General features: G+C 32.4%; 1 protein-coding gene across 1 annotated transcript; it reads right to left on the bottom strand.

Moving 5' to 3' along the window:
- Positions 1–5503: 5503 nt before the first annotated feature.
- On the bottom strand, positions 5504–11896 carry LOC123674585. Its single transcript, XM_045609508.1, has 16 exons — positions 11784–11896; positions 11467–11736; positions 11147–11398; positions 10941–11086; positions 10758–10867; positions 10507–10699; positions 10215–10451; positions 9861–10118; positions 7662–7899; positions 7350–7601; positions 7152–7297; positions 6980–7089; positions 6731–6923; positions 6442–6678; positions 5729–5986; positions 5504–5676 (listed from the first exon to the last, which is right to left on the bottom strand). Exons 2-16 carry the CDS (start codon positions 11680–11682, stop codon positions 5583–5585), a joined length of 2940 nt encoding a protein of 979 aa, XP_045465464.1. The 5' UTR covers positions 11683–11736; positions 11784–11896; the 3' UTR covers positions 5504–5582.
- Between the last annotated feature and the right edge of the window lie 652 nt (positions 11897–12548).

The following is a 12548-nucleotide window of genomic DNA, read 5'->3' as shown; positions in this document are numbered from 1 at the left end:
GGGAGAAAGATCATTGTCTCAAACCCCGATATGCAAATTTTCAGCTCGAAATTATGATTAGTTTTCCATAAACGTCTTATAGGCCATCCCGGTGAATCACCCTGTATGGATATGAGATGTGATTCAATAATCACAGAATTTTTTATTTTTTCTATGATAAATATAATATAATATTTGTTAATATGATATAAAATTATTTCCATTCAAATCGGTTTACAAAAAATATGGTACGTTTGTATCTGTCTTATGGGGAAGCAATTTAAGTATATAGTATATGAAAAATATTCCAACAATTCGGTTATACATAATATCATTTTATAAATCGACTGCTACAGAAAATACTCTCACTTGTTATGAGAGGCTACAAACTCTACCAGAAATTGGCATTTCTTCATTATAATAATTCGAATAGGTATTGGAAATTTCCTATCAGAACACTGCAATACTCATCAATTCACCTAGAAAGCTATATTTCACCATATTCGAAGGTCAATGGATCCCTAGTTTATTTGAAGTAGAAAATTCATCAAGAAGATCAACATTTTGCTCGCTGGAAATCGTCATGTAAACTGAAAAAAACTCATTGTTTGGTCATATTTTCAATAATCACATCTCATATATTCGAATCAAATTTTGTTGGAGTACTTATCACTAAATAATTCGTGAAGCAAGATCACATTGAAGAATTCCTTCTAGGTGGAACACCTAGAAGTAAATTTCATGAAATTCCATAAAAATTTTCAAAACGTACGGACCGACAGACAAACACAAAACCAAAGTTATTCAGGATGGTCTAAATTACAATCAAAATGATTTCACTAGCATGGTAGAAAAATTCGTTATTTGGATATTCACAAAGATACAGGATCAAATTTGTCAAGGAGGGACTGAAACGGAATACGTTTCTGGGATTATTCCAAAAATTTTGACATCGAAGCATGTTTTCTATCATCGATCAACACGTTGACATCGCATAATTATTTTGTTGTTATATTTCACATGCGGATCATCATGTCCTTGTTCGAAAAAAATTAGAGACGTACCCATAGATATATTCATTAAATACTAGCCGCGGAAGAACTTTGAGACGAACAATGATCATAAAAATAAGATCATAGTGACAAAATATATGCAAGTTACTTTTTTTTCACCACTAACAATGATTATACATACTACCTATTAGATATCATCGTTAATACTTTTTTCCGTTTAATTCATGATGCTTACTTTGAAATACTTAAAAGTATCAAGGATGGGCTTTAAATAAACCGCCTGTTACGTTGACGATAATTATATCAGGAGCGACGATGATTACAGACAGAAAAAGTTGTTTATAGATTATGAATGTTTTCAGTGGGTTTTAGAATCAAACTTGAGTCGGATGAAAATGAAGATACACTTGAACTTGCTACTTAGAATTTTTTTCTGATTATTAGGACTGGCGAATAATTATATTCTCCGGAGATACAGATAATTCACAAAATTGAACGAAAACGATGTGGAAATAATGATTCTTCCTTAAACATTTTGCACGTGTAATACTTCAATGCATATGAGATCGATCTATGTATATTAAAATTCACTACCACGGAATAATTACATTTTATTTTCCTTTTCCATTTTACAAAAGGAATTATGTATCGGGTAGAAAGTCGCTTATGGATCTTATTTAAGTTCTTTATTAAATTTAGCCAAGCTTTCGACCATTCACATGGCCATCTTCAGGGCAAATCAATCAGAACCTAACAGTGAGAAATCATGCAGAAACTTAATAACCAGAGTCACATCAATAAATAAAACTTCTAGGTCTCAAAATGCATCTTTCTTTACTTATGAAACCATTGATGAAAAAGAACTTCCTCAATATTATATTCTAGTGTATTTTTTCAGATTTTCACTTTGGATTCATTATTTTCAATGATGTGTGAACATTTGGAATCGTCCAAAGAAAAAAAATTAACCTCTCCTGAAATTTTGGCTGTTTAGGTAGATTTTGGGATGTAAAATAAAGAATCTATCCGTTTGCAGTCTGCTCTCTATAGATTTTGTAGGAAACTATAAGAGCTGTGTAGGTGACATTTGGTAGAAAATCGTTTGCTACACTGCTTTAAACCTTCTAGCTCGAGAACACGGTCCATGATTTTTTAAAGGAAAAAACTGAGCAATCGAATAAAAAAAAAACATTATTTCTCAGAAATTTGGGAACCCATCCTTCATCACAAAGTCCTAGCATTCATAGTTTCGAAATTTTTGAAATTCTTATTCGGTCTTAGCTCTTATAAGTAGTTTCGGTATAATTGATTTTTGATTCAAAATTCTACACGAACTCACCCAGGTTAGAATTCTAAAGATATTCATTAGTATATCTATATATAAGAGATTTCATTTTGATATTAAACAAAAACGTGTATAATTTGAAAGAAATCCATGGATGTTTATTCTATGGTAAAGAATAACGATGATGAATTTTATCAGCCAAATTGCCGCCATGGCTGCGGTTGCCGCACCATACCTTTTTCTTGAAGTTTTCCATGAGCAATTCGCACATTTGCAGTTATATTTCCTCCATAACTCGAATTCCATCTAAAGATGGAATTCAACGCCTTAAAAGGCGTTGAATCTGTTGTGGAGCATTGCCATAAACTTCATTTTTCACATGGCCTTAAGAAAAAAGTCTGAAGAAGTTAAATCACAAGATCTCGGTGGCCAATGGTCAATGGTGATCACCCCGTCGAGCAATGACAGGGCCAGGAAGAAACTTTTCTTACAAAATTGCTATTGTTTCGTTGTTTCTGTGGCACGTATCACAGTATTGTTGAAAATAAATCAATATCTTCCAATTCCATCCATAAAATATCATTAATCATAGCACGATAGCGCGTCATTCACCATGATAATTGCATCAGCCTCATTTTCGAATAAGTAAAGTAATAATAATAATAAGTATTTTGTAATAGTGAAGGTTTTACTTGTCCAATTTCAAAAAATTAGATCTTCAGAAGTGACAGCTGTCCAGATAGCGGGATATTCAAAATGAAATTTCTTATTGGAAAACCCTCTTCTATCAATTATATGTAGATTTTTTTCTATACGTGACCAGATATTTTGATTTAAAAAAGGTAAATTAAGCAGCTGGAAATGTGTTTGATATACAACAATCGCAAAAAATTCCTCAAAAAGGGCTATTTTGTAATGTGAATTTCAAAAATTCTATTAACTTTTGTGTGAAAAATTGGGCGAAAACATTTTGAATTTTGAAATAGCGAAGAAAATAAATACATTACACTTCAATACAAATCGAATACAACTACAAATTATCGAAGAAGTTACTTCTTAAATGACTAAAATTATTCAATTACAAAAGAAAGTTGTCGAAACAACCGTGTCAACTCGAAAATTAATCTTTTCTTCAGGAATACTTGTCTAAATGGATACAAATTTGAATATTTCAGATATCTGAGGTTGCGTGTGCCTAATTTAATCATCGATGGAATTGTAATTTATTGTGAACTATGGTCTTTGTCTCATTAAGATGCAAAATATGTGAAAGTGGCCATATCTGAATTAGGAAAAATCAATAATAGCAGCAACTGCATAGTACGAGTATATCACTAAATATTTCACAGAGAATTTCATAGTAGATCGAAAGGATGAATTTTTTCTTAAAATTTATGAGGAATTTCAAGCAACAATTTTGTTTGTCTCTTATTGAAATTTTTATTTGGAACTCTTTTCCTTTGAACCAATAATTCGAATTCAAATGAATGTTTTTTTATATTTAATTCAGTATAATAGAATTCAGAAAAATGAGGCTCTTGTTCATTCATGAGCCAAGTGCGCCCCTTCTTATAGGTATATACATATATGAGATGTGTTTGAAAATATGTAGTGGCATTCCGGATTGTGTGTAAATATTAATTTTCTATGAATATTGTAGGTAAATGTATCAAAGAGAATTGACAACCAAAGGACTGAGCAATCACAGACAACAGGAACGTTGAGTTTCATGTGAGTTATCGTGTCCTACAAAAAGTAAGACTAGAGTCTGGACTTTTTCTAATGAAAACAATAAAATGAAAATGATTATGGAAAATAAAAACATCAATTAACATCAGCACTGTCATTTTCGGTTTTTTTCTCGATAGATTTGTAGTTTATCACAAAAAAATAACTCTCAACACTAAAAAAATTTTTATCTTTTCTATAATAAATAAAATATATGTGATATAAAAAAATATTTCCCTATAAATCTTTTCACAAAAAATATTGTACGTTTGTACCTTGGAGGAGGAGCAATTTAAGTATATGAAAAATATTCGAACAATTCGGTAATACATAATATTATTTCATAAGTCGATCCTACAGAAAATACTCTCACTTGTTATGGGAGGCTACAAACTCTACCAGAAATTGGCATTTCTTCATAATAATAATTCGAATAGGTATTGGAAATTTCCTATCAGAATACTGCAATACTCATCAATTCAGCTAGATACCTATATTTCACCATATTCTAAGGTCAATGTATCTCCAGTTCATTTGAAGTAGAAAATTCATCAAGAAGATCAACATTTTGCTTGCTGGCAATCGCCATATAAACTAAAAAAAACTCATTGTTTGGTCATATTTTCTGATATTTTTGTTTTGTTTTCATTCTTAATTTTGAATAAGCTTTACGCTTTCAAACGTCAGGATATACCTGTATAGATAAAAAAAATAATACAAAAAAAAAGAGTGTTTCCTACGTTTTCATAGGAATTGTTTTAAATATAATTCTCAATTAAGAGCCTATTAAAATTATTGTAAATAAATAAAAAATGATGTTATTAGTTACGAAATTGGTACTTATGACCAGGAGATCTGGTTTTCTGGAGTTCAGTTTCAAAACTCAAATGTAAGTAGATTAGATTCTAAAATTGAGTAACTAAGATTTTAATAACCATCCTTAGGATACAGTTTGATTCAATAGTATACTTCCTAAATAGTACGTATAAATAAATCAAAAAACACATTGTTATAAATATACTTAAACAGAAACACAAACTCACTTTTAGACCTGACTTGATGTAAACAAGACTGAAGTATCATTTTAAACTGAAGTCCTAGTTCTGATAATGATAGTAGAACATAAATGGGTATTATTATTTTTCTCCAATACCATGAAATGATTCATCCAGTAAATATTGAATAAAAAGTACGCCCTCAAATAATTAGATATATATTTGACAGAGAATATATGATCGAATAATAAGAAATTAACAAAATCGTCTTATTGATTTCTCAACAAAATAGTTTTCTTCAATATCGATCTTATTCTCTGTTTCGATTTTTAAAGCTTCAATCCTATATATAAGTTAAATTATTGATTTCGATAAAATATTTCGATTATAAATTTCTCATCTCAAGATCAGTAGGGAATTTTTCAAAATGAATCAAGATATTCTATCAAATTGAATATTAAATAATAAACCAGTGTAAAATTGGCATTTTATAAGATAAGTCTAATATTCGTATACAGTCAAATTAACTTATTATATATGGTCTATTTGGTAAATTGGAATATATCCACCTATAATTCACCATCAGATAAACATTCGCAAATAAAGATGCTTGTACAAAAGGTAGAGAAACACGAGGAAACATAAAATTTTAGTGAATCTGTCCAAAACCCACAGACTAAAAAAAAGAAAATTTCAATATCATTTCAATCATCTCCCTATAAACTCACATCATCATATGCCTTTTTGCAGCTGCAATAGTTTCATCTGGTTCGTTCAACATATACCTCCTTATAGATATAATACAATTTACCAAAAACTTCTCCAGTTCAAAACCGTCCTTATCCAATTTATACTTTTTTCTCTCTGTAGGGTTCAGTAGTTTCCTATTCTCCAAGATATTTCGGTTATGGAAGATCCATTCGTTATTGGCATAGTATTCCAAGACATCGCAGCCTTTCGCTATACGCCTCTGTACCCTCATCAACCTGAAATAAAATGTTAATTTGGAATTACATTTTCCATGAATAAAAATAAAAAACGATAAAGTTACTCTGTGGAAACTATAAGCCAGCTCGAGAGATGACATAAACTCAACTGTTCTACGGCAAAATCATCACGCTTCACTATGGGGGTAGAAGGTGTATATGGCAGGGGCCACCGAGATGAAATACTGGTGACTTTCCAAAAAGCATACAGGTACCGGAAATTGATCATAAAAAATAGACTTAAAGATATTTTTGAAATTATTTTCCTCGCTTGGTTGGCAAAACTAATCTTTATTCTCGCGTAGATTTCAAGCGTCATCTATCTTTTAGTATGTTTGCAGCTTTCATTACACGATTTAGTAAGGCAAAAATATATCTAACAAAGAATTCATCAGATAACTTAATCTTGTTATTCATCAAGAAACTATTCCTAAAAACTTCATAATCTGACTTACACAGGTTCATATCCAATTATGGAAAGGATAGTATCGACAATTATGGCTGGTATCAATTGATACAGAAAGAAGCATAACTTATTGTATAGTTTTGACCTCTTGATAGAACCACCCGGGTACCAAGCCACGCCTGAAAATGGTATCTTTGTTTCCAACATTTTTTTGCCCTTTTCTATCAACTCGTCGTAGGAAATTTTTACCTCTTGATTACTGGTTACGTGATATATTTTCTCATTTCTAAAATAAATCTTCAAAAATTTGCTTCAATACGTTATTGAAGATAACTTACGCGTTGAGAGAAGCAAATAAAGTTATAGCAAGCATAGCAGAAGCTACTATATCTACTGGAATATAGTCTGAACATGAGTTCTCTTTGATATACATCGTTCTTAATACACCTTTTCCTGCACCTGTCAGAAGACCAGCAGGCCCATTGAAATTATCAGTCCATCCAGGTATGGGCTCTTCCCAAATTGGCACCACTAGAAAGAAAACAAAACTGTTTTATCTTTCGTAAACGACAACGTTCAATAATTACCAACAGATGGCCTGACGATAACCACTGGAAGATTGTTCATTTGTTCCACAACCAAAGCTTCTGAAAGGGCCTTAGTATAAGCATAAGTATTTGGACTCCTTCCTATAAGCCTAGAACATGTTAACCACATCTTCATGAAGAATTCGAACCATATGAACATAATGAATCTTACTTTGGTGTAATTAACTCAATATCTTCTTCCTCCAACCATTCACATAATTTTATTATATGATGAGGATTTGAAGGAGGTTCATAAGCCTTTTCAAAGAGCTCTTTCTCCTCTAGGTGACAATAAGCGGTAGATATATGTTGAAAGATCTGCGAAACTAAGGCATGAACAACGTATAGGTTTATTGATATTCTCACTCACCTGCAAATTTTTCATTTCTTTGGCTAAATCTAACACCTCCTTTGTCCCTTTCACGTTCATCAGTGCAGCGCTTTTCAAAGTCATATCAAATCTAACTGTGGCAGCCATGTGGAAGACTATTTGGACTTCTTCACATAGCCAGGTCCTATCTTTCTCGCAAATGTCCAATCGGTCTTTGATGAGATTTCCTTTTATAGCTATTACTTTTTTCAAATGTTCAGGACCCCACTTTTGTCTGACACTATCGAACAACTGAAAAAATAAAAAAAATTGCTGGATTATATCAATATTTTACACTAACAGGATACTTACTGGACCTTCCAAAATTTCTTTTAGCCTCTGCTCTGGACTCTTTCCTTTCTTGATTCTTACCAAAGTTGTTATTTGCTTCACTTTCGGACATAATCTCAGCAATTTTTCTATGACAACTTTGCCCAAAAATCCTGTTCCGCCAGTTATAAAAACAGTTTTTCCTTCGAAAAGTTTTTCTATTCTGTCAGGGTGATCACTCAGCAAATCCGTAGACATTTTTCCGATATACTTAGTTAATCTGAAATTTAAAAAAGACGTTTTTTTTGTGCACAATTAAAATTTATGGGATTGGTCTTACATGAACTGTACACACCTGGTAAAAAACACTGCTTTTTAAATAAAAGGGCCCTCTATTGACGACAGTATCTTCGAGAATATCGACAGGAAGACCGAAGCAGATAGAAATATGAGTTCTTGTAAGATTTTATTTGTATTTTATCAATGCGTCATATCCTCCATTTTTTCTTGGAGCTTCGTCAATCTCTGGTATTTTTCTTGCTTATTTGTGCAGCAGTGCGTTTAGGAATGCATAATTGTTAAAAAGTTCCTTGAAAATGACCGCAAAAATAGTTGATATATACATATATATAAATATTTATGGAAATGATAAAATTATGAATATTCGCATTTTTGTGACTTAATTTTTAACTTAACTAAACTAAAACTATAGATTGATCTATCAACAAGATCATTTTCAATTTTCGAATTTTAAACTAGTGCTATACTAGATGGAGAGCCATTTAGTTCTTTTGAAAACCGAAAACTTATGCATCTTCTTCATTGATCATAGGCCTGCAAGAAAATAGCTTGAATGAAAAGCTACTTATTTATTTAGAACACACACATTTCCATGAAATACTACAAATTAAACAAATCGATATCAAAGCTACGGGTACTTCATTTATTTTCGGTTTTTAGAGAACTGTTGCGTGTAAGATAGAAAGAGGACTTGATGTCAGATATTTTTTCTGTTTTAATATAAATACGAATCAAAAATGTTTGAATTTCATTGATGTTCATTTCGAAGATAGAGTCATTTGAATTATGGCAGATGCGTTTTTTATCGGAGCGTTGAATATTATTGAATATTTTTGAATTATTTAACAATAGTCGATATTATTTTGGAGAATACATATACCAAACACTCAACCTGAGTAGGTACCTTCTATTTTTTCAAAAGTTTATTTCTTTTGCTCATCAGTGAAGTTTTCCATATGGCAAGCTTCGAACTATTTAATTTTGATATTGAAGCTATATAAAAATATGATTGTTCTTAAGTTTAGTCGGAGAGATCCAAGCTGAAGTAATCATCTGACTAGGATTCTAGAGGATTTTTCCGCTATCTATTCTTCAGTAGCTAGGACTACACCACCACAGGCAGCAGCTGTGAGAGCAGATGTGGGTGCAGCAACAGCACCACCAGCAGGTACATCATTACATAAATATACTTTCACGAATGTAACAAGATTTTTCTTATAAAATGTGTTCGGAGCATCCACCAGTTCTCACATAAGTTACTGTTTTAAGGCGATTTACTGATCTAAAAAACCGATCGTTTTGCTTCAAAATGGCTGAATATACATTAAAATAGAATTCACATTCAATATATTTTTTTAGAAATGAAATATGTAGGTACTCTGGTAAAAATAGTGTTTCGCCCATCACTTTAAAGTGTTGCTCAAAAATTACTTGATTGACCAATATTTTTAGTTGTTGAAAATTATGACCTTTTTGAGCGATTGTTCCAAAAGATCAGAAGAGAATCAGTTCCTTCAAATTTCTGTAATATATACCCATTCGAAGTTTTCACCATAATTCAAAATTTACCCATCTCAATTGAATTGAAAATATTGAAGCAAAAAGTTGAAATCATTTTATCTGAATTACTGAATTTCCGAATGTTTGTAATTTCAGAATTTCAGCAGTTAGTGCTAATGAAAATGAATGTATTATAATTTTAATATCTATCTACCTCATTTCTAAATCAAAAACCTCGTTTTCCTTATTTTTTAATAACTATATATCGAAAACAATACAATTTCAATCAATAGAATAAACGCAAGAAAATCTGTTTGTACAAAATATCAAGTAATAAGTAAACGAAGAGAATTTTGCAGATCCTATCCACCACCCACAATCTGTAAAGGAAATAATTCTTTATAATTTCTTGTTCTATCAAATATCTCCCTCCATACGTACATCATCATATGTCTTCTTGAAGCTGGTAAAGTTTCATCTGGCTCGTTCAACATATGCCTCCTTATAGAGATCACACAGTTTTCCAGATACTCCTGAAAATCGAATCCCTCGGTATCTAGTCTATACTTCTCCTTTTCCAAAGGATTCATAAATTTTCTCAGTTCGAGACTTTCTCGATTGTTGAAAGTCCACTGATTGTTGGCGTAGTACTCCAATACCTCGAACCCCTTTGCCACTCTTTTTTGCACCCTCATCAACCTGCAAAAATTACCATGAGAGCTTTTCCGAAGATAACCTAACCTAACCTAATCTCAATGGCTACCACTTTTCAAACATTTCGTATGTTCTACTTACACAGGTTCATATCCAATTATGTACAAAATGGTATCGACAATCATAGCAGGAACCAAATGGTAGAAGAAAATGCAAAAATTATTGTATAACCTCGACCGCTTAGTTGAACCACCTGGGTACCAAGCACTACCAGGTAATGGTAACTTAGTTTGTACTATCTTCTTTCCTCTATTTATTAGATCATCGTACGTTATTCTGACTTCGTTATTGCTGGTGATGTGAAATATTCTTTTTTCGCTGAAAATAGGCTACAAATAAATTTATATCAAATTTAGATTTGAGATTATCTTACATGTTGAGACTCGTTAGGAAAGCTACGAAAATTAGAGCATTAACGACTAAATCTACTGAGACATAGTCGGCACAAGCGTCTCCCTTCATATACATCGTTCTTATTACTCCTTTACCTGCTCCTATTAAAAGACCTGCTGGTCCGTTTATGCTATCAGTCCATCCCGGAATAGGCTCCTTCCAAATGGGAACCACTAAAAAGGAAATGACTCACTTTGGCGAATTGAAAATATATATAATTATTTAACATACCAACGGAAGGTCTGAGTATCTGTAAAGGAAGATTTGGCATTTGTTCTACCACTAGTGCTTCTGCAAGAGCCTTAGTGTAGGCATAGGTATTTGGGCTTCTTCCTAGCAGTCTACAATAGTTGGGATTTAGAATTGTTTCAATTCTAATAGCAAATCTAAGGAGTTATCATGGAAAACTCTTACCTTGGTGATATCAACTCAATATCTTCCTGTCGCAACCATTCGCAGATTTTGATTATGTGGTGTGGATCAGCAGGAGGGTCGTAAGCTTTCTCGAAAAGCTCTGCTTCTTCCATGTGACAGTAAGCAGTAGAAACATGTTGAAATACCTGAAGTAGATCTCAATTATGTTTTTTGTACTTTTTCTACTGGGTCAAAGATAGACAAACCTGCAATTTTCTCATTTCTTTGGCCAAATCCAACATCTGTTTAGTACCTCTGACATTCAATAGGACCGCTCTTCTCAAAGGCTCATCGAATCTAACTGTAGCAGCACAGTGAAAGACTACGTTGACTTCTTCGCATAACCATGTCCTATCTTCTCTACACAGGTCTAATCCGGTTTTGATTACATCTCCTTTGATGGCTATGACTTTTTTCAATTGATCTGGACCCCCTTTCTGCCTGACACTATCGAACAACTGAAGATATAACACATTAGGTTTATACTTAGGTATGTATAAGTGAAGTAACATTATATTATACTCACTGGGCCACTTAACATTTCTTCTATTCTTTGTTCTGGACTCTTTCCTTTCTTGACTCTCACTAAGGTCACAATGTTTTCAATTTTTGGGCATGCTCTCAGTAGTTTTTCTATTAGTACTTTGCCCAAAAATCCAGTGCCTCCAGATACAAAAACAGTTTTTCCTTCAAAGAAACGTTCGATTCTATCTGGATAATCAATCACTAGTTCAGTAGACATTTTTCTTTAGGGAGAGTGAGGTAATCTATTTCTCAACCTGAAAGCTATCAAAGCCTACTTATATTTCAATAGAAAATTCACTAAAAAAGAGAAATACGCACCTCTTAGATTATACACAAAAGTCTCCCAACAGAATCACCTAGGTAAATAGCTTATTCACACTGTGATTCTTCAGGTATATTTGGATGAAGACACAACAAACATATATATCCCGATGTTTTTCTGTCTCCAGAACGTCATATCCTTATTATAACAATATTTATACTTTTTTTTCTGTTTTCTTTTGGCCATATTTCGACGTTTAGCTTCAATGATGTGCACTCATGCGTTGAGAATGACATAAATCACAAATATTTACTCATAAATGACGATAAGGAATGATGATAATGGCGGATATAGATTATTAATTGAAGAATTGTGCAAATGTGCAAAAAATTCGCATCTAATTGCGAATTGAAAAAATTACCAAAAAATCACAATTTATAATAGGGGAGGCCGGGACAAAAATAAAGACGGGTCGAAAAAAGCAAATGCCGTATATAATTATTGTCAAATTATGACTTACTACAATGTAGTAAGCCATAATTAATGCGTGTGTAGCGTGTAAGGCAACGTGTTTAGTAACTACGCACGCTGCAACTGCAAGTTTTACTTTTAGTATCAGAACTATGATGTGAGTTTGTGTTAGATGACTTTGTGTGAATTCGTGCTCCCCGAGTAAGTCTTGTTTCCGTTAATTTTATATACAGGGTTAGAACTATTTAGAGGGGCACTACAGGGATATCGAAAACCGTTAGAGTTTTTAAATTACAAAAATTTTGCATTATTTAGGGATTAGTGTATTGGGATTGAATTCAAATTCAAAA

The sequence above is a fragment of the Harmonia axyridis genome, chromosome 3 (assembly GCF_914767665.1).
Source record: "Harmonia axyridis chromosome 3, icHarAxyr1.1, whole genome shotgun sequence".
Lineage (NCBI taxonomy): Eukaryota > Metazoa > Arthropoda > Insecta > Coleoptera > Coccinellidae > Harmonia > Harmonia axyridis.
This window is presented reverse-complemented; position numbering and strand designations above follow the sequence as displayed.

What these genes read in the sequence shown, in the direction of transcription:
- LOC123674585 (XM_045609508.1), bottom strand. Translation starts at nt 11,682, where the DNA reads ATGTCTACTGAACTAGTGATTGATTATCCAGATAGAATCGAACGTTTC. An exon ending in AAGAAATGTTAAGTGGCCCA is followed by an intron (nt 11,399 to 11,466) that starts GTGAGTATAATA and finishes TTATATCTTCAG; the next exon opens with TTGTTCGATAGTGTCAGGCA. An exon ending in ATTGAGTTGATATCACCAAG is followed by an intron (nt 10,868 to 10,940) that starts GTAAGAGTTTTC and finishes CAACTATTGTAG; the next exon opens with ACTGCTAGGAAGAAGCCCAA.